The 22,885-nt window shown below is 29.2% G+C and overlaps 1 protein-coding gene across 3 annotated transcripts in view; it reads right to left on the bottom strand.

Moving 5' to 3' along the window:
• The window catches only part of Hmgcr (HMG coenzyme A reductase), a 158,266-nt gene that overhangs the window by 5,903 nt on the left and 129,478 nt on the right, over window positions 1-22,885 (bottom strand). For all 3 annotated transcript variants that reach the window (XM_075361034.1, XM_075361032.1, XM_075361033.1), the window contains 9 exons: window positions 17,969-18,082; window positions 15,697-15,833; window positions 14,428-14,744; window positions 12,857-13,051; window positions 6,880-7,121; window positions 5,873-6,050; window positions 5,295-5,401; window positions 4,216-4,420; window positions 1,422-1,596 (listed from right to left, as the gene is read on the bottom strand). In XM_075361034.1, the coding sequence (XP_075217149.1) occupies window positions 1,422-1,596; window positions 4,216-4,420; window positions 5,295-5,401; window positions 5,873-6,050; window positions 6,880-7,121; window positions 12,857-13,051; window positions 14,428-14,744; window positions 15,697-15,833; window positions 17,969-18,082 (1,670 nt within the window). The remainder of the gene's footprint in view (window positions 1-1,421; window positions 1,597-4,215; window positions 4,421-5,294; window positions 5,402-5,872; window positions 6,051-6,879; window positions 7,122-12,856; window positions 13,052-14,427; window positions 14,745-15,696; window positions 15,834-17,968; window positions 18,083-22,885) is intronic.

Here is a 22,885-nt window from a genome sequence, read left to right as displayed (position 1 = left end):
CAGTAGCTCCAGAAGCTAAACAGAAAAAGAAAGCCAAAGTTGACCATTCCTGAAATGTGTGGTTAATTGAAACCCAACCATCACACCAAACAATATCGGTATCCACAATCTGTATAAAAGTAACTGCCTTTACTAGGATTTGAACCTTAGAACTCTCATCTTCAAAATGAGCTGATCTGCATTGACTAATATTCTATCTCTGGTAATAACAGGCCTACATACAATCACAATTACCATAATCCTAATGCGTAATGAAAAATGAAACTTGTAATGAAGAAAAATGCCAAGCCTGATCAGGATTTGAACCCATAATATGGATGAAAAGCAGACACTACTACTTTCTGATCACAGAGGTTGGTGGATTAATTAATAACATGTGATTTTTTTTCTATGTTTGAATTGAATTTAATTTCTTCTGATGTATCAAATTCACTTAAAAATTAATGTATTTGGGGTAAACTATCTCGCTCTCTTTCTCTTTTGCCTTACCATAGCTAGACTCTTTACAGTATTACTTTTCTAACTATTTTTGAATTGATTTATTCAACGTAATTAACATACTCTTTTATCATTATAGTCTCATTACTATTTACCAATGTTTTTGAATACTTGTTTCACCAATTCTGTAATAATTCCTTTCCCTTACCTATTTTAAATATTTCTTGATTATATTTTTGTTTTTAGTGACTGGTCATCTTATTTTTTTTTTTTAAATTAATTAGGAGCACTGTTTAATAAGAATTTTATGTAAAAATTATACTCTTCTTATATACATAGTGTGCTAAAAAAATCAGATTCTCCTGCCATGCAGATTTAAATTCTCCAATAGGTGAAAAATTCTGGTTCTGCAATTGGTAAGAATCAATTGATATAATTATCATCTTGTTAGTTCAATTTGTATTTGCCCCTGGAGGTGCTTCTCCAACAGCCAGACCTGAAATTACCTTCACTGTTAAGAAACTAACAACTCATGGAAATATTAATAAAGAGTCCTCAAGGAACGATATGGATTCTGTTTCAGTTAATTTAAAAGAAAGAATATTTTAGATTTACTATTAATTAACTACAAAACCATATTCCACAATAAATTCAATAGAATTATACTCTTTTTACTTATTGTTCAATTGTTACTCATGTTTGACTGAACTAAAAGAGAACAAAACATACCACTCTACAAAGTGACACATATGTTGGTCATTGAATAAGGTTTCTAGAGTGTAAAATCCAATTTTTCTGTTTTTAAGAAATGATTCTTGTATTGTTAAAAGAAAGCAGATATTTTTATTAAGTATTAATACTAAAGTTTTCTGCTAAAGGTTAATATTCACACAAATGCTAATAAAACTTTTATCTTACAATAGAGACATTGTTGTATATACATAATGAATCATAAAAGTAAAACTTAAATGATGCAAATTTACCTCTAACTCCCAAAATTTCTAAGCAAGCAGCTTGTGGGGGCAACTGAGTCCCACCACCAACTGTGCCAATTTCTATTGAAGGCATGGTACATGAGACATATAAATCATTCCCCTCTTCACCCCATGGCTCCATTAACGTCATACAGTTACTGCTCCCAACATTCTGAGCTGGATCCTGTCATTAATAAACATAAATAAATTATACATAATTCACAAAACATAACAATACATTAATTTTTTATTTAAGTAAAGAAAATTTTTAACAACCCAAAGTAATTAAGTCCAACAATTTTAACCACTCAAAAAAAAAACACTGCGAAGAGTCTCTTCCTTATATATATATATATATATATATATATATATATATATATAAAACATATATGCATGTTTTTATATTTAAATAAACACCAGTGTAGTTGGGGAATAAAAGTTATCCTCAGTCATTTTTTTTTTCTACATCAGTGTTTAGATGCTGTAAAATAAATAAAAAATTAATTAACGTAAAATTTGTAGAAAGTAGTAAATCATAACATTGTACAATGGTTAATACTGCAGTGAATAACCAGACTTAGAAGAATAAGTGCTACATTAAATTTAGCAAAGTTATTATTTCCTCAAAATGTTTATAAAGATCTTCTATACAGTTTTTTCAGTATAAAGATAACAACAGCTTTGAATCTTTTCTGTAAAGGATGAATTTTTTATCACTGAAAATTCTTAGTGAACCTAATATTATAATTCTTGAACCTGGTATTGTATAAAATTCAATAGTGAAATTGCCAGCTCAAGTTGTTCACTTCTTTAATTATATATTTAATTGATATAAATATATATATATTTTATTTTATTAACATTAACTGTTTTATATTCATTTTACTTTAATCTATTTTTTTTTTATTTTATCAGCATAAACTTCTAGATTTATTTTAATCACTTTACATTTTTTATTTTAATATGATAGTTTACATGATTAATCTATTTATGGTAAACACATTACACTTATAATACCATAAAACTGCCTGTAATTTTTATTTATAAATTCTATAAGGAAACATGAATTCTATAAATTTTATTATTTTAGTAAATAATTATTATTTTTTATTTTCTTTATTTTATTATTTTAGTGAATGATTCTGATCACTCATTAGAATTGAATTACATTAAACAATTTTATTAAAGGAATAGTTGCTAAACAGTGGAAGTGAAAATGAATTTACAACAGGTTGGAAATTAAAAAAATGATGGAAGTTACCTAGAACTAGTGATTGCATATGATCTAACAAGTGTATTTACCAATTTTCAAAAATTACTCTTGGAACAGATTCCATATTAGCTTTAAATAGAGGAAGCTACAGAACCAAACAGTCGGCTAATTTAAGACTACACACTGTTATACATAATAACAAATAATTTCTTTTAATTTTTCAAATACAACAATAAAACATGTTTATCGTTTAATAATATCAGTTATATTTAATTATGCATTTATTTAAATTTTTTATAATGTTCAATTTTTTTAAATATTACCTATTTAATTATTGCAATAAATAATTTTTTTTAAATTAAATCTGACTTCAAATAGAACATGACACTAACATGTGCTGACAACAGTCATTCAACGTTTACTATACACTGAGAATATATTCCCACATTAATGCATTAAAAAAATTATTCTTGATATTTTTCATTCTTTCAACCAATTATAGAACACACTTTTCTTTAAAAAAAAATTGGTTTTTATTTCCCTAACAATAAAAATGAAAGAATCTGAATATTTAAGAAATCTCTTGGGAATAGAAATAATTTTTTAGGCACCTAAATAGCAGCAATAGAATGCTGAAATTTGGAAACACTAAAAAAAAAAGCAACAAAAACTCTTTACAGGACAAATTTTTGTGTAGAAATTTGTACTGGCTTGACAAGTTCTCAAAGCCTACTTGAAAAATACAGTGAAAATCAATTTTCTTTTTCCTTTGTTAAGATTTGTAAAATATCCAAATAATTTTTATTTATACACAAAATATGAATCATATCAGAAAATAATGTTTTTATAATTTACAATGTTAGGTTTCAATCTTCTAGAATCCGGCTTTATATTTTATGTAAAGAATACAATCATCACCATCATTGTAAGAAATTCAATACTCTTAAAATGAGTTTGGTTTTTGTTGTTATACATTAGTTGTGTCAAAACTAAAAATATCTAATCAAACCACAAAAAATATGCCAGTGGGCATATTCTTAAATCCAAATTTTAAAATGAATCCTATTTTCTATAATTTTATTTCTGTTTTAATCAGATCAAGTCATAGTGTGCTGCATTTTTACTTTCCTTACTGCCCATCTTACAAAAAGATGTGGCAGATAAATCTTTAAACAGTTTATATTAAATTCTGTCAATAACATAAACATATATTTAAATATTAATGTAAATTAATCAAATTTATTTATTTGCTAAAACAGCTGTACACACAAACACACACATACTAATGATAAAAATGTTGCCAATCTATTCATAAAGTACAGTGAAGTGGTAAATGGTAAAAAAAATACTTTACTACTCTTTTGTCAAACCAATAAAAAAAATCTGACAGATTTAGAATGGTAAGAAAAAAATGCTAGCATATGATTTTTTAAAAACTAACAACACAACAAGAAGAAATGGAATTTCATATACAATAAGTTACAATGTAACTGTCATATAATAATTATAATAAACAATATTAACAAAACTATACCACCCACAAATTATCAGTTACTCTACATATCAGCATTATTCAGTTGCAGATTATACCTGTCCAGTAGCAATATATATCGCAGTAACAATATTGGCAGCATGTGCATTAAATCCTCCAATACTACCAGCTATGGCAGATCCAATCATGTTTTTGCATATATTAACATCCACAAGAGCATGCACAGTTGTCTTTAGTATGCTTGTTATCACCTTAGCTGGAACAACAGCTTCACACACAACTGATTTCCCCCTTCCTTCAATCCTGGTAACATTTTGAAACAAATAAATTAATTTAACAAATAGTCATGATAGTAAATTATATTTTAAACGATTTTGTTCTAAAAAACAAAATCTGATCTCTGCTGATCTTCACAAGCCTCATCTTCACAATGAGGCTTAAACATACAAAATGTTTAAAGGATAAAAATAAGATTTGAAATGAAATTTATATTATACTAAGATATATTTACCTAGAAATGAGATTCTACAACAGTAATTTTGGATTACTCATTTATACAATGTTAGAAAAAGAAAGCTCATCTTTCTTCAACATAGAAGTTAAGGATATTAGAGGATATTAAGTTAAGGATATTAGTTAAGCGATAGTAGAACACCTCATTGGCTATGGAACACCATAACAAGAAAATGAAGACATTTTCAGCTAAGTTAACTTTAAACCACCTTATCAAATGTTCTTATAAAAATAGTATATGTCTTGTCAAAGTAAATAAATAAACAGATTAACTTAACTAATAACATGATCACAGATAAAAAAATAAAACATTGACAGAAAATTTACAGTAGTACAAATCTAGGTCCATAAAACTAAAGAGAAAATTAGAATACAAATAAAATTACAAAAATATTTTAGCATAGGTAATAGATTAAAAAGATTTTCAAAGAGTAATGGAGCAAAAAATCAGTCAGAATACATTCTGACTGAAAATTTGAATAACCAAAGTAATGTTAAAACCCATTAGAAAGCATAAGTAGCTATTTTCAAATATTCACTATAAATGACAAAAACATAAACACAGACGTTAGATACATAATTACAGATTCTGATGCATAGTTCTATCACTAAGAACATTTACAGTAATTACAAATCATTTAAATGTGGGTAAAATATTTAATACCAATTCACTGCAGCCGGTTTCTTATCTGAACAAAAATTTCCACTTAAACTCAAGACTTCCATGTCTGGGAAAGTTTTCTGTATAAATTTCAAAGCAACTTCAGTTCCCTGTAATAAATAAAAAACACACCAATTAATAATATGTTCATGAGATTCTTCAGATTCATATATATGTACACATTCACATAGATGTGCATGCATAAAATTATAAAAAACAAATAAAATTAGTAAATATAATGTTACAGTGAAAAGATAATTTAGTTAATATATTTGGTTAAAGTATTTGGGATTAATATATATAACTGCTCAGCAGTAGAACAATTAATTTCTCTTCCCAGAACTGTTAACTCACTACTAGTATGAATCCAACTCAGACTTAGACATCCCAGCACTAATGGGTACACCTTATCTTCACAAATAAAGGAAATGGAAGGTGGCAGGGCATATAGTGTTAGCCACATCACTCTCTTGTACCCTGTTTTGGCTTTGAATTGATTTAATTGTATCTCCTATAATCCCTACACACAAAAAAGTCAGGATAAAACTTTAAGATGTATAATATTGTAATTTAATTATTACCTTAGATATCATATTCATTCCCATAGCATCACCAGTCGTGGCAACAAATCTAATGAATAAATGTCTACCAGCAATACGAACATGTATTTTAGTCAGTCTTGCAAATCTGCTAGTGGAATCAAAACTTTCCTTAATTCCCTTGAAATTGTCTTCAGACTGCATCCATAACATCGCCTCACTAAAAACAAATAAAGATAAATTATAACTTGTTCATAAAGTCATCTCTGAACTTAAATTTTTATGCTACAATTTCATTTTTAATGTACAATTAAGTTTTATCTCTTAAGTCACTTAAGGCTGTTAAAACTCTTAATAAAGAAAAATTAATGAAGGTACCCTTCCTCAATTACTTAACACATTCTTCACAAAAATGCTTATTAATATTGCCTCTATCAAAATAAAGAATACAGCATCCAAGCAGGGCAATACAAGTTCACTGGAAAGCTATAAATTATCAAGACAGCACATTTCCTTCACTTACCAAGTAACAGTGAAATATTAAACTGAAAAATCCATCAGTATTAATGAGCACATGTGAAATGCTTTAATGTATGTAAGATGAAATACATTCAGAGTAAATTACCTAATACTTCCAAGTAGAAAGTAGGGTTTTTTTAGTCAAATTAATCATTTTTCTGTTACAGAAAACATATTCTTTTTAAATTTTACATAACCAATTTTTATATATTTTTCTTCATTCCAAAATGTATTGATAAATCAATCACCATCAATTATTAATACAGGAGTCATTCATATGACCATCACAAGATTTCTGTTTTTTTATCATGGATGATTTGAAGAACACACCAGTAACATGTATTAATTACCTATTTATACTGTAGCAAATGAAAGTACTTAATCTAAAATTGACAAAAACAGTAGAATTCTGTCTACATAAAAGCTGTCAGTGTGCAAACATCTAATAATACGTGCTACATCTGACTTACACAGTACATCATTTTTTGATAAAACAAAGAGAATAATCAGAGTAGTTTAAAAACACAGACCTGGCACGAGTAATTGACTCAAACCGCACAACTGGACCTCTAGTCATACCATCAGCAACAACACGACTTTTTATTCCACATTCCATAAGTGCTCTACTACCACGATTTGTGGATGCTACTAAACAACCTTCAGTTGTAGCCAATGGTATATAAAATAACTGGTCATCCAGACGAAGTGGTCCTGCCACTCCAACCGGTACTGGTACATAACCAATAACATTTTCACAGCAAGTACCCATCACCTAAAAACAGACATTTTTTTTACTATGTATTACTTAGATTCACAAAATTTATTTAATACTTATAAAAAGAGGGAAAAATTATTTAAATAAATTTTAACTAATCTAGCAATCATAAATTCATTATCATGCACAAATCGCATGCAAGTAAAACATTTTATCTTTTAACATTTTCAATTTAACATCTATTTTATTCCTTAACAAATTTTATCAGTAAAATGGTAATATACATTCACCTTATTACATATGACTGCTACAAAATTAATGCACTAATGAAAAAATTAATGACTTCACAATTAAACTTATTAACTGTAAAGGCAAAAAAGATATTACCAGTACACAATATAAACTATCAAAAATCTGATAAAACTTCAGTTTTTCTACCACGCATCGAAATATTAACCACTGCAATATTTACAATATAAAACAGTTATCAGTAACATCCTATACATTATAAAGTAAACTTACTTCATAATTTGAGATAAATCTATGAAATGTGAATTATATATACATATCTACAACAAAATTGAAAATTTAACTGCATAGCACAAATTTTGAGCAGAAGAGAAATTATAAAATTGAGCAGAAATTTTTAGAAGTAATAAATCTGTAATGTTATGTTTTTTTGCTAATTCATCAGATTATTGAAAGAATATAAGTAACAACATTCAAGTCAATAAAATTAAGATGCCACAACTTTCTTTATATAATGGAAGCAATATATGCATGCAAGTGCATATATGAAGAACAGTAAAATACTTTGTATAAGTGACATTAGGCAAATGCAGAACATTAAGTTGGTCACTTACCTAAAGTGTTTCATAGCTACCAATTCTTTAAACATTTTTATAAAGATAACATTTTTTTCTAATAAACATTAATTACATATTATACTACAAAAAGTAAACAATTTTTAGAAAAATACATAAAACAAGTATTGAATTTTAATGATACGAGTAAAACAAATCAGACATGAGCCTATTATTAGAGTATTTATTTGTTAAATATCTGCCATAATAATTTTTTTTAGTTCATGTATGACAAGGCTTAAAACAGAATAATTTCAATTTATATATTTACATTTTAAAAAATTATTACTTTGTGTAATTTAATTTTAAACTAACTTTACTTTATTTAAACTAATAGTTCTAATATAAACTTATAAATAATTACCAACAATGAATGATAATATTATAATTGAGTTTTCAAATTGATGTTAAAAGAATATAAACAGAAATATTTTAACTGTGCTTATTGATTTGTTTGGATGTTTAATAAACCTTATATTTAATAACTAAATAATCTTCTAATAACCTTAACAAAATAATCACACACACTTAACAAGAAAATGTTATGGCACACATGGCAGCATATTTGCTAACTCTAAAAAAAAGGTAAAAAAGAATTTAAAGCTTAAAGTGAAATTATTATCAAATTAAAGTTGCTATTTTTTAGTTTATTTTTATTTTTCACTAAAAGAAGATCAGAAAAAGGCAGAATGGAGCATTATCTTACAAACTAAACAGAGAATAATTACAGAAAAAAGTGAAAATATCTTATGCCATTGGAATAAATGGAAGCAAATGCATTTTGCTCACTGTCAATTATTCACAATAATCTCATGACATCATGGATAAACTTAATGTAAGAAGAAAAAAAAATTAATTAAAAACCTAGTCTTTTAAAAGCTCCCCTCACCGCAGATAAAAAGAAATGCATCTTAATAAGGCACCACAGGGTCATATATGATTTTATTTTTACAAACTATTTTTACTTTATAACATAAATAAATAAATTATCAACAGATTTTATACACTTTATTTCATGTACTTATATATTATATATAAATTTATATAAAATTAGTGAAAAAATGTTTAATATTGATAATAGAAAAATTTATTGTCTACTGATCGTAAATGTAAAATTACACATCTTGAAAAGAGTATCTGTATGAATGGATGAGAAATATGACATTTCATGTGTACAAACATGAATGGAACCCTGCATAATGGTAGCAAAATTTTTCTCAAAAGAAGAAACCTGGGCAATTTAGTTATAAAACTTTCCTGCTGTACTTAACTCCTGCATGGATTACAGGGTACAATCCCAATTTCTTGCCTGACTTTAATAAAAAAATGAATAACATCAATGTCCCAAACACCAGTCATTATAACCAAATTTCTTAATTTTATATAATACACACATGATTTTGGAAGCCACAGACTGGGTTCATATCTTCAAGTGTTTACATACAGCAGGGTGGATGGTCCTGTACTTGGTCTTCACAGGGGACCAGTGACAGTCACCTCCTAGAAAATTACATCGACAAAACAAGACAAAGAGTATTCCACTGCAAGAATGGTGGCAGTTGAATACCACCGCCTCCATTCGATTGTGGCAGATTGTAACTGCCACAATCCGTATCAAAGTGACCAACTGTCGGACATGATGACAATACTGATAAACCGTCTACACCGCACAGGTGCATGTTCATGTGTGTGTGTGTGTGCGCACGCACATGCATACACACACACACACACACACACACACACACACACACAGAGAGAGAGAGAGAGAGAGAGAGAGAGAGAGAGAGTGAGAGAGAGAGAATTTAAAGTATACTTTAGGGCAGTGTTTCTCAACCTTTTTTTTATGGCAGACCGGTAAAATTATAGAAAAATAAACAGGGACAGGTTGACCCTCAGCTTAGATTTTTTTACGAGCAAAAAAAAAATACTTACAATCATATTTTTATTTGATTAGTAATTAAATTTACATTTACATAATACTAATTAATATAATTTCTATCTATAAACAACAAAACAATATATAAATGAAAATCAGAAAATAAATAATAAAAAATAAATGTAGGTTGTTTTATTTAAAAACAGGAACCACAAACAAATCATATTGTAAAATATGTGTAATTAATGAGAGGTAGTGAGAAATTTGTCGTTGCTCAATTTGCACAATTGTTTGAATATTGGGTTGTAAATTACTTAAACCTAATCGAAGAAATGAATTTACTGATAGTCATTATCAGTACAAGAAGTCATTTCTTGTTTGGTTTTAATAAGCATAATAGCTGAGAATCCAGCTTCACACAAATATGTGGATTTTCATGGTTTTGCTATGCAAATTAGGATACCACTTTTTATTGCAATCCAAAATTTAATTAAATTCATAGTTGAAATTTTTTTTTTTAATGTTATGTCTGAACTTAGTTCCAAGAGATGTTCTTGGTGTCTTCCTTACTTAAATTTAAATTATAGTCATTATCTCAGTAAAAGTTATCCATAAATTTATTTCTTGTAGGTTTATATTTGTAAGGAAATATTTTTCAAATCCATCACATGATGACTGTAAATGTTGACTTATTACTACATAGTAATAAGTAGTTATAAACTATTAATTCCTTTTGTGTATAATAAAATCATAATAATTTAATACATCAGGATTATTTAATTCAATTTTTTTAACCAAAATTGAATTTTTTTGAAATGAATCAATTTTATTAAATAAATTAAATGTAATAATGTCATACTTCCCTACAAACTTAAATTTAAGCTGTTTATGTAAGAAAATATGTCAAATATGCCTGTTTCACAACCCAATACATAATGGAAAAACATTTTGTTAATGGAAACTGTTTTTCTACCAAAGATATCTCCACTTCCGTCCTTAATTTGTAAAGTATAGTAAGCACCTTTCCTCCTCAAAGCTAACTTACTTCAGCATGAAGTAAGAGATGTTGGTGTTCTGCTCCTACCTCTTGATAAAGAATAGCAAATAATTGAGAGTTAAGATTGCTTTTCTTTACAAAATTAATAATTTTTGTCAATTCCAGGAGATCGATCATTTGATTCAGCTGACATATTTTTGACTAAGTGCTGGCAATGAATTATGCAACATATTAGTAATATGTCAGGAGAAGCGATTCTTGAATCCTTTTTGTACTCCGCAATGTTTCCCAGTCATATTTGCTGCTCTATCAGTACACAGACCAATACAATTTTTCAAGTTTAAGGAATGGTTATTAATATACAAATTCAACAAATCATAAATTTCTGAACTTGTGTGGAAATCTAAATCTGCAAAATAATAATTCATCTTTAATTTCTTAAGAAGAATTGTCAATATACTGAAAGTAGCAAAACAAAATAGCTTTTTTAGAAATACCATATGATTTGTCGATCCGGATTGGATCACATTGGTATTGTTTAATACTTTTTATTAACTGGTATTCAACATTTCAGATAGTGTTTTAATTCGACGACTAATCATCATTCATTCATTTGAAAAATGAATTTATCTTATCTCATCTGCAGCTGAGGATTCAAATATTTCATTGCTAACATCAATTAACACCGGTTTAATTAAATTTTCTTCGTTTGGTGAACATTCATTTTCTGTTTCACTCAATTTTTCTATATTTCCATTTCCTAGAGTAGAACTTTCAGTGTGGAAAAAATTATGTGAAGTACCTTGTCATTTTTTACTCATTTTAAGAGGAATAAAAATCTTTATTTTTGGAATAATTAAAAGCAAACCACACTTCACTACAACCCAAGTAGTTGACTTTATTTTCTGTTTAACTTCCAGAACCACAATGAGGTATTACTTCAGAGGATGAATGAGGATGAAATGTATGAATGTAAATGAAATGTAGTCTTATACAGTCTTAGGTTGACTATTCCTGAGATGTGTGGTCAATTGAAGCCCAACCACCATAAAACACCGATATCGATGATACCTTTACTAGGAAACTCTTGACTTCAAAATCAGACTAGTAGTCAACTGCGTAAAGTAAAGAATGTAATTGTAAATTTAGTGTTTTCAATACATTGAACATGCACATAGCTAAGTCATAAAACAAAGGAACCGACAAAGCCGCATCTTAATTGCAGCGTTGTTTTGATATCTTCCGCTACTCCACTTCATGCATCACAAGATAGTTTATTGTTGCCAATTATGCAAAGAATACAATGTATTCAATAAATTAAACATGCACTAGTATTTGCTAATGTGTATGTACATAACACTATTAAATAATAATATATAAATTTTATATTACCATAACATGAACTTTTTAATGTCCATTATTTTCTTATATTTTTAAAGTTTAATTTTTTTTTTGGACCAATTTGTTCAGGGACCGGTATAGCATTATCTCGCGGACCGGCACCAGTCCTAATGGTTGAGAAACACTACTTTATGGCATATCAAATTATGCCCTGTGGTTTTTATACAGTTCTGAACTGGAAACCAAAATTTTTTCAATTACAATGCTTTCCTTATTATAGCATTCTATTCTGTAACAGATAGGGAAGTAAAAAAAATAATATAAATTAATTTTTATTTAGGAGCAAACATTCTAAGAGGAATCATGATCAAACTGCTTGCAGGTAAATGAAAGTGGACAATATATATGTAATTTTAAAGTTTCTGACAGTTGACTTAATAAAAAGATAATCACAGCAGTTTCTGCACAAGTGAGCAAATAATCCAATAATTAATTACACCCTTATTTAATCAAGTACATAAATAGACTTTACAAAATAAAGAATTATTAAACTACCAAACAGCAATTGTCAGTACTCATATCACACTAATCATACAACAATAAATGTATACCCCATCATAAGAGAGAATGGCAATAGAAAAAGTTATAAATTTTGGCATTAACATAGAAGCACTACTAAAAGTTATTTATCATTAAAATAAAAAGGACACACTACCTTAGAGTAATCATAGTTTTTATATGGCAAACCAGAAAGAGCCAATTTCAATTCTCCAGCTTTACTTATCATTTGCCTTCGTATGCCAACACCCCGTTCACAATTCTCAACAGCCTTTTCCAACTGATACCCAGGTATATTTCCATTTTTAACTAACAACAACACTTCACTATCTGTCAGTGAAACTGCAGTGTTCTGAAACACAACATTATAAAATAAAAAAATCAGTTATGATAATAACAGTGTAAATTATTCATAAACATATAACAATAAATATCTTAAATATTTTTGTTACCTTAACATTAACTGCAAAATATTTTGAATGCTCATACATATATATTGCTGGGACATGCTGTGCTTTAGTCCAACATGGGATCTCTTGACTGGAGCAGCAGGCCTGGCTGGCCCAATATGAAACCTGCTAGTGCCAAGAAGCATAGTAGTCATGATGAAGTCAGATGATCACCGCTGAGGGAGGACCACATAGCAGATGACCAATACTGACCAAACACTATGGGACTCTGGAGGCCATTACTGTCATGTTATAGTGGCAACCAACTGCCACTAAGGAGAATCTCGGTTCAAGCTGCGACTCACCAACTACAACCCATCAGGCAAAGCCGACATCACTGGAGACCAGCAACCAGACTCAACACCCCTTCTCAGGGTCACCTCACCAAATGAACAAACAGCCTTTTCAGGGCTCCCATAAGGATCATAAAATACCATGTGCCATTGGAGCAATTTGGCAACAATAAATATATATGTAGCAAAAAGTAATGCAATATTATAATATTGGTTTTTGAATATGAATCTTGGGGAAAATATTACATTATTTAAAAATGGTGATTCTACCAATCCATTTAAAAGAAGATTTTCTCATTTCACAAATAGATAGTATTTGATAACATTTTTTTAAACGATATTTACATATTTTAAGTGATATTTAAATTAACCAACAAATTAAATAACTAAATCAAAAAAAATGAGAAAGATGCTGAAAGGAATAAACAATGATCAGAAAAAACCTGTGTTTTATTAACATAAATATTATATAATTATAATCTGACTTAACATTATTTATTTAAATTATTTGAAGTAAAAATAAGAATTATTTGGCAGGCAGAAGCTATAAACAATATTTATTATAATAAAAACCTTTTTATAATTTTTTTATAATCCAAAGAATGATTTTTTTTTATATATAAAAATGAGTATATTTAAAGATTTTCTCCTTAAATATTACAGAGCAGTATAACTGTCATTAATTCCTTATACTGTTTAGGAGTAGGTCTTATCTACTTCAAAGAATTGGTAGACATTTCTCAAACTTTATTTATTTATTGTTGTATTTATATTTCTGCAGGAATTTTTTTCATTTCTATACTCATATTAAGTCATCTCAACAGATGACAGATCATCTGTTGACGATTCATCGATCATCTGTTATAGATTTTTTCTAGTTTTTACAATACAGGTTTATTTTGCATATCAATATGTATATGTGTTTGTCCATATTGAATGTGTGTGTATGCACACAATTATGTATATAATAAACTATGATAACCTACCTTTGACTTGTAAATTGCTAGGCATTCTGTTAAGTTTCTACTGTGAACCTCAGTATTAATATCACTATCAGTATTACTGACACTATCTAAGTGGCCACCATCAGTTTGCACAATTTTGTGCTCATGAACTTTTAATGGTAGGTGTTCTTTAACGATATCATGTACAGGTTCAGTTTGAACAAGTTTATCATCACACACACACGGTGACTGTACTTGTTGTGATACAATTTCTGTCCATTCTTCATTACTACAATTTAACGCTTCATTTGCACCTACAATGGATGAATATCTTGTTCTTAATGTTGCTTCTAGATTACCTACAAAAAAATAATGCATTTTCACAAACTCAACAATAGTTATTTATATGAAAAAAACACTACTTCAAATAAATATGTGCATACAATGAAAAAGAAGATTTAAATACAAAATAATGATTCCTAAGATATTTTGGTTTACCTTCTGCTGAACTATTACTAAAATAATGTTCTACATTAGTTACAAGGGTTCATTCAATTAATGGCACTATCTCAGGATTGTGTAACATGTAAATAACCAATTAATAGTAGTTTAAAATTTCAACCTGTTGAAAGAGAATAATCTAACAAGAAAAAACCTTTCAATTCTACAATTTTTGGAAGTATGATCAGCAGAAGTTATTGTTTAGTTAACACATAGCTATTTTGTTGACATTTTTTATCTTTGGTACATGAACAACTATTTATAAATTGTCACCTTATGATTACCAATACAGATGAAAAATAACATTCTATTTCTGAATTCACATCTATAAAATATTAAAAACATAACACATGTAAATCTGCAATAAAATGCAATACTTTTTTTATCAACCAAAACTTAGGAATATTCTGACTTAAGTAGAATAAGCTTCAAAGCTATTAACAGGAGCTTACATCCTTTCCTTTCAACAGCTTCGTCAATTAAGAATGGTGTTATTTTTTATCATCATAAGTAAATCACAATTTCACTTTATTAACTGTAAATTAATAAATATAACTGTCAAATAATGAACTATTAATATCATAATTAAGTAATTCAATTAACAAATAAAATCTTATGCATGAATGCACATGCAGGGGGTCACACACACACACACACACACACACACACACACACACACACGCGCGCGCGCGCGCGCGCGCGCGCGCACACAGAGAGAGAGAGAAAGAGAGAGTGAGAGAGAAACTGCATACATTAACAGGACTATGCGTTTAAAAAGTTGTAATTAAAATCTTAATAAAATAATCTTACGTTCAGCAGCAGATTCTTCAACAGACATTAGGAATTGTTCTGCTAATTCTTCCTTATCTTCAAAGAAGATGAATTTAACAGTTAAGGCCAACAGCAGGATCAAAATAACAATCTGGTCAGCACTGACACGAATCCACCTACAATAAAAATGGAACTCATACTAATTAATAACAAATTACCTATATCTTATTCAGTTAGCTTATAAAGTTCCAGTAAACAGACTGCACATATATTATTCAGGTGGCTGATTCAAAAGCATCTCCTGTAAATCCGATTCATATAAAAGAAACTACATGATGTTAATATTCAGTAACCACACATTATTATATTTTACAAAAATTATATGTATATTTTAAATTTAATGAGATTACACATTTTATTTGAGTTTTTTAAGAGTTATGAAGCTGTCAATTGTCTACAAACAGTAAAAATTCACTAATATTTTTAATTACATTTCTATGATAAACAAATAATAAATTCAATTCAATTCAATTTTCGTCATGTGATTGCGAGAAATCCATAGGGCTATCAGTAATACTGACAGCCCTATTGGACTCTATTGGCTCGTTTTATTGATGGCCTTTAAGCATAAACTTTTAACATCAGATATTTTAAAAGCAGTATTTTTTGATGCTATGTAACTTTTGATTCATTACCAAATTTACTCAATTGGGTTGAGTTCACAGTGATAGGGGGAGGTAATCAAAGCACGGTTTTACCACTGGATCTTGGTAGCTCATTAATTTTACATACATTAGAATTACTTTTATTTATGTAAACATGTATGGGGAGCTTGGGATCACTTCTTCATAAAAAGTTGAGGATACCACAAGCCAACTGCGCATGAGCTCCTCTATTTCTATCATCCATCTGGAATCACTTTCCTCCCAGTGCCTTCTTCTATGCCCAAACAAAAAGAAATTGCAGGGGGGTAAAGGGGGAGAAATTGCAGGGGATATTTTAAGTTTCCCAGAGAATTTTTTATCCAGTTTACCTGAAGTGCTAATTGATGTGCGAGACCTGGCATTGTCGTGAAGGAGAATCACATTTCTGATGGGCTGAGATATTGTTGGTTCCTGTAGACAACATTCACTTTGACCAAGAGTTGGCAGTAATAAGTAGCATTCATAGTGTAATGTTTATGAAGAAAATGTACAGGCAATACAACTTTCCACTTCCAAAAGACAGTTGCAAGGACTTTTCACCAGCTGACACAACACATTTTCACCTTTACAGGACACAGCTCTCCACTCCTACATCCCTCCATATTTACAAATTTCGACTCTGAAGTGTAGTGATGGACCCATACCTTATCACATGTGATTATTTAATTCAAAAAATTATTTCTCACTTTCTAATAATGGAATGGACACTTCCATAACTGATACTCGCTTTCAAAGCACAATTTCATCAACTTTAAGATGCCAATCATCTTCAATTAGGTCAAGGATAAATCAAATGTTATTCATCATACTTGTTCTTGAATGCCTATTGATACTCACTTTCTTCAGTTTCATGTTCTTTAAATTTGCTGGCATAATCATATACTTGGGTAAGTGACATCATATCCCCAAACCGTGGACAGTCTGATAGACATTTTTGAGGATTTGACGCCCTCATTCATGAGAAACTTCATGAACATACATTGTGCAACCAATTATGAAACCTCCTGCTCTAGTATGACCACTTTTCATAATCCACTTTTGTAGTTAAGGGTATTATCATTGATGGTTCCTGAAGCATTGGTAAATATGAAGAACCAAGTAAAAATCTATAAAATTCAGTAATTTAATTTACAATTTAATGTCTTACTTGAAAAATAATTGATAAAAAAATTAGGTGAAAATCTAATTTTGGGTACCAACAAAGTTTTTTTCTTTCACAAGGATAGTACAGTATAAGCTGATCAATTTTATCTAATCTCATCAAGTTTTTGTTATAGTATGATATAGCTGCTGCTTTTTTATTGTTTTTTCTTCAATATCTCTTCTTGAATATCATCAAATTCCAATCTCATCATAATTGTCTCAGGTCATTCCATGTTATTTATAATTTTATTTTATAATTTAGTTATTAATGAAAAAAATCACTTCCTATCCAAAAATAAATTGAAATTTTTATTGTAATAAAATAAATACAGCTATTAATGAAATCACTGAAGATCATATACTCCACCCTTAACCAGCCAGAATTTTACAAAATTAAATTAATTCTAACACTTTATAGTACCACTAACTTAACTTATATACATAAATATTTATAATTATTTTACCTCATAAAGTAGCCTTGCAGTGCAACATCATCAGTTCTGTTGGTATTTATATGATCACCTGTGACTAGGGGTAAATCTTTTTCATCACTGTTGACACCTCTCACAGCCCACCTGCTGTAAAATTAAGTAAAGAAATTAAAGAAACCTGGAAATTATTTTAAATTTTAATTCCTGCTTATACAACACTGAACAAGTTATTGGACAGAGGAAAAAGACATAATTTCACATCTAATTAGTTCCTTGGATTGCTTGAATAAATGGATATTATATCACATTGATGTTATGGAATCAAATTAAAATCAAATATGTATAAACAGAGTATGTTTAAATGTCAATTAATACTGCTTAATAAGTACTTGTCGCAGATAGAAACTACAAAAAATGGACAAAGTTATAACTGTGAATATTATATGAGTATTTTTGGGTACTTTACTTACTAAATGTGTTTAGGCCATAAATAATTGATCCAAAAGCAAAACATCAATGAAATTTTTTATTTTAATTTTGGCAGTATATTACAACTATTTATGCCTGCTTTTGTAAAGCTTTCATATGCACTATTTCTCACTTTGTCAACCTAATTTTTCAAACTTTCTAAAACTCCAATTTCAAATTTTCTTTTAGCAACTACTTAAGTCTGAAAGCACCAATTGCGTTTGACTGGCATTCACAAACTCAAAGAATCCGTAACAGATTTGCTAATATAGAGAAAGAATTACAATGGTACAGTTTGGACAAGCTATGTAGAAAGCAACTTCTAGAAGCCCTTGGAAAAATGATAAAACATCTTCCTAATGTAAATGTAATGAAACAAACTACATGTAGTGCTTTAAGCAAGCAAAAAACATTCCTATTTACTTTATTATCATTATTATTAATGACTGGAGAAAACCATTAACTCAAAACATTTCCACGCAAAATAATGTTATAAAAATAATAAAGGCCAAGCAAGAATCAACGGCAACTGAGAAAAAATATATTTCAATAAGCGATACCTTAAAATAAGACATGAAACAAACAGACACAAAAAATTAACAAATAGCTTTAAGAAAAATGAAATATAAACTAATTCCTTAAACTAAAATGGCAAATTAAAAAAACTTTGTTTGAAAAAGTTGTGTTGATAATAAAATAAAAAAGTGAAATTATTACTGATACTTAAGTAATGTTGTTAATAATCAAATCCTTATAAAAGTGTTTGAATGGTAATAACAGAGTTAAAAACAGAATGGAAATATGATAAACAATTTACCTGGCTGCAGACAGGACTAAGATGTATCGAGTGAATGATGGCATTAAGAACTTTGGGAGTGTCGTATGAAGTAGACAGAAACTAGATTATAAATGCACCATATTTTAGCTTCATAATGATATTACATCAAGAATTATACAATGCGTAGCTATTTAAAATTTAAACAACTATTTGTAGAAAATGAATAGATATAAATAACAATGAATTGGTCGCCAACAAAGAATATTATTTTTAATACTAGTAGAATAAAAGGTCAATGTCAAAAGAAGATCACTTCTATTGTAAAACAAAAATAAATTTACTTTATATATTCATAAACTGATAAGTACGATAAAAAATATTTAAGTGATGAAGAATCATGATAAAAGAAAATTTACATGGAATAAATAGTTTATAAATAACTAAACCCATTTTTAGACAACTTTATTAACTGCTGCCCCTATGTACCACTCTCACAAATTCATTAATTTGCCATACAACCCTTCCAGAAACATAATGAAAATATTGGAAATATTTCAACTGAAAATACTTTTTGTAGCAAGATAGCGTTCCATGTTACACTGGTAATTCAATCATTCAACTACACTGATTTTCCAAGAATTTATTTTTTTGTGATAATGTAATTTCTTACAGGCTATGGCCTCACATACTCCAGACTTCTCACAATCCAGAATTCTGTTTATAGGATCATTTTAAAAATAGTATTTACAAGAAAAATGCACAAACATTGGAAAAGTTGAAAAAATAAATTGAAGAAAGCGCATCAAGACAAAAACTCTACAGAAAGTTACACTGAACATGAAGAAATAAGTAGACTACAGTATCAGTATATAAAATAGACATTTTCAATATATGAGAAGCTAATTTCTAAAAATCTACTGTTTAGACTGAAATTAGATTATTTATTATCTTTTAAGTCTCTAGATCATAAATTCATTGGTATACAAGGCATACTCATAAAGTAAGGGATGTTTGGTCATTAAAAAAAATTAACTCATGAGAAAGGGTTTTTACTTTTAGTTTACTACATATCTACTTCACTTTTCCACAAAATTGTCATTCAGTTCTAAGCACTTTTTATATGCTGCACCAGTTTCTTTACCCCTCTGCACAGAAGTTTGCCAACTGGGGATTGAACCAGTTGACAACAGCAGTCTTGAGTTTCTCGTCAGTTTTCAAATCGTTGTCCACCAAACCACTTTTTCAAATGCAAGAAGAGGAAGTAGTCGCTAGGTGCAAGATCAGGACAATATGGAGAGTGATCAAAAAGTTCCCAACAAAAACCTTGAATCTTCTTTTTGGTTAAGGCAGTGGTGTCATGAAGGAGGATTTCGCCAGATGACAGTTTCCCACATCGTCAATTTTTGATTGCATATCTCAGTTTGGTGAGTACACATCAACTGTAACTGTTGACCCATGTTTCATGAAACCAACCAAAATGATGACCTTTTCGTCCCAAAAAACAAAAGCCAACATTTTTCGATTACAATACGGAGATTGTTTAAACTTTTTTGGTTTTGGGGAACTTGAATGGCACCACTACTCTGACTTATTTCAATTGGTGTAGTATATTCATGTCTCGTCGCCTGTAACAATGTGGGAACACAAATTATCTCCATCTTGTTGATAGTGGTCCAAAAATTTTCCTCCACTGCATATTCTTTGCTCTTTGTGTTGTTTGGTGAGGAGCATTTTCGATACCCAACTTGCACACAATTTGAGATATCCGAGCTTCTCTGTGACAATCATGTAGATAGAGGTGCATCAGCCAAAGCAGTAATCGTCAATTGCCGATGACACCACAGGTTTCAGTTCAACTATTTCATTAGCCTGAATACTGGACCTGCCAATCTGCTCTTCATCATGCACATTTGTGCGGCCATTTTTAAAGTCTCGACACCATTGTCTAACTTTCCATTCACTTATTACTGTAGGCCCATATACTAGGCACAACTCCCAATGAATTTCAGCAGCTGAAGGTTATTTGAACACAAAAATTGAATCACAGCACGCACTTCACAACTGACAGGAGAAATGATTGTTGTGGACAATGCGATCTGCATTCACTGGCAGGCAAAAGAGTACTACTAAATAAAAAAAACTGCAGTGGCTTCATAAATAGCAGATAGAGATGGCCCTGCATGTGTGAAACTGTATTCAAACCCACTAATGTTTAAATATAAGCCGACGATCCTTACTTTATGAATATGCCTCGTACTTACTTTCCTTCTAAAATGATTATTTGTAAAAAAAAATTAGTATTAAAAAATCCATTTTGTTTCCAAAATCTGAAAAATAGCAGGCTTAAACCAGAACTTTCATTACCATAACATTCTACTTATCTTCAGTTTAAAGCCTATTTTTTCTTCTTTTTTTACAATACCTTTAGTAAATTTTGTTTCCAAAACCTGTGCCTCTTTTGTGCCCTAGTATTCTATTATACTGCCAGTTCTTGATATTCAAAAAGGAAACTATTCTCTTTTTAGGTATAAGTTTCTTTTTTAAGAATATGACAGTTCCCTGATGTGACTGAAATACTTATTATACTTACTCTTTAGTTTCTGTGATTGGCTTAATGTCAGATTCCAACTTAAATTATAAGTTATATATGTTTTAGTTTCCCAATAAAATGACGTAATTTTATTTAAATACTTTATTTATTTTTACATGTTTGGTTTAAAGTTTCTTTAATTAGTTCTAAACCTATTTTGAAAAAATTTCTTTCCAGCATCTTTTGTTTTGTAATTTTTTTTCCAAAACCTATTCTTTGATTTTTACAAAATACGACTTTCCCTAATATTAATTTAAAAAATCTGTAATTTTATATATTTAATTAAAAATTGTAAAAATTAAATAATTAAATTTTTTATATAGACTTACTGCAACTTTTTCAACAGTTTGAATGATCTCATAAGTCATGAGGCTCAAGTGACAGATTACTTAAATTTAAAATTTTAGTACATTTAGTTTATTACATCATGTTTTAAAAAATGGACTTTCACAATAAATGAATAATTTTAAAGATTGATTTTGTCACCCTCAAAGTACTCCCTTTCAGATACAATATGTCTTTGCCAGCACTTTTTCCAATCTTCAAAGCACCTTTGGAACGCAATTTTCAGATTGCGCTTAGCTTTTTCTGCTATTCCTTCTTTATCTCTTCAATGTTGGCTTCATCCTTTCATGGTTCTTTTGAGCTTGGGGAATAGAAAGAAGTCACACAGGTGCATGTCCAACGAATATGGAAGCTGAGGCATCATGACACTGTTATTTTTGGTCAAAAGTTAACTAACAAGCAATAAAGTGTGAACAGGTGCATTATCGTGGTGCACTTGCCATGAATTGTTTCACCACAGATCCAGGCATTTTCTTTGGATTGCTTCATGCAAACAGCATAGAACTGAAGGCAAAAGCAGTGACATTTACCAAAAATGCCACTTATTAATCCTTAATAAGTAATCCTTATTGACTGTACAACCTGGTGGCAAGAACTCATGATGCCATACGTTTCATGTCAAAATTATCTGAAAAAAATTGCTTGGCATGAGCCAAATGTTATGTTAACATTATCAGCAACCTCTCTGATAGTGATTTGACAAATTTACATAATCATTTTCTTCACTTTTTCAACGTTGTCATTACTGGATACTTGTCATCTTCAACAT

This window comes from Lycorma delicatula, chromosome 3 (genome assembly GCF_047948215.1).
Source record: "Lycorma delicatula isolate Av1 chromosome 3, ASM4794821v1, whole genome shotgun sequence".
Lineage (NCBI taxonomy): Eukaryota > Metazoa > Arthropoda > Insecta > Hemiptera > Fulgoridae > Lycorma > Lycorma delicatula.
This window is presented reverse-complemented; position numbering and strand designations above follow the sequence as displayed.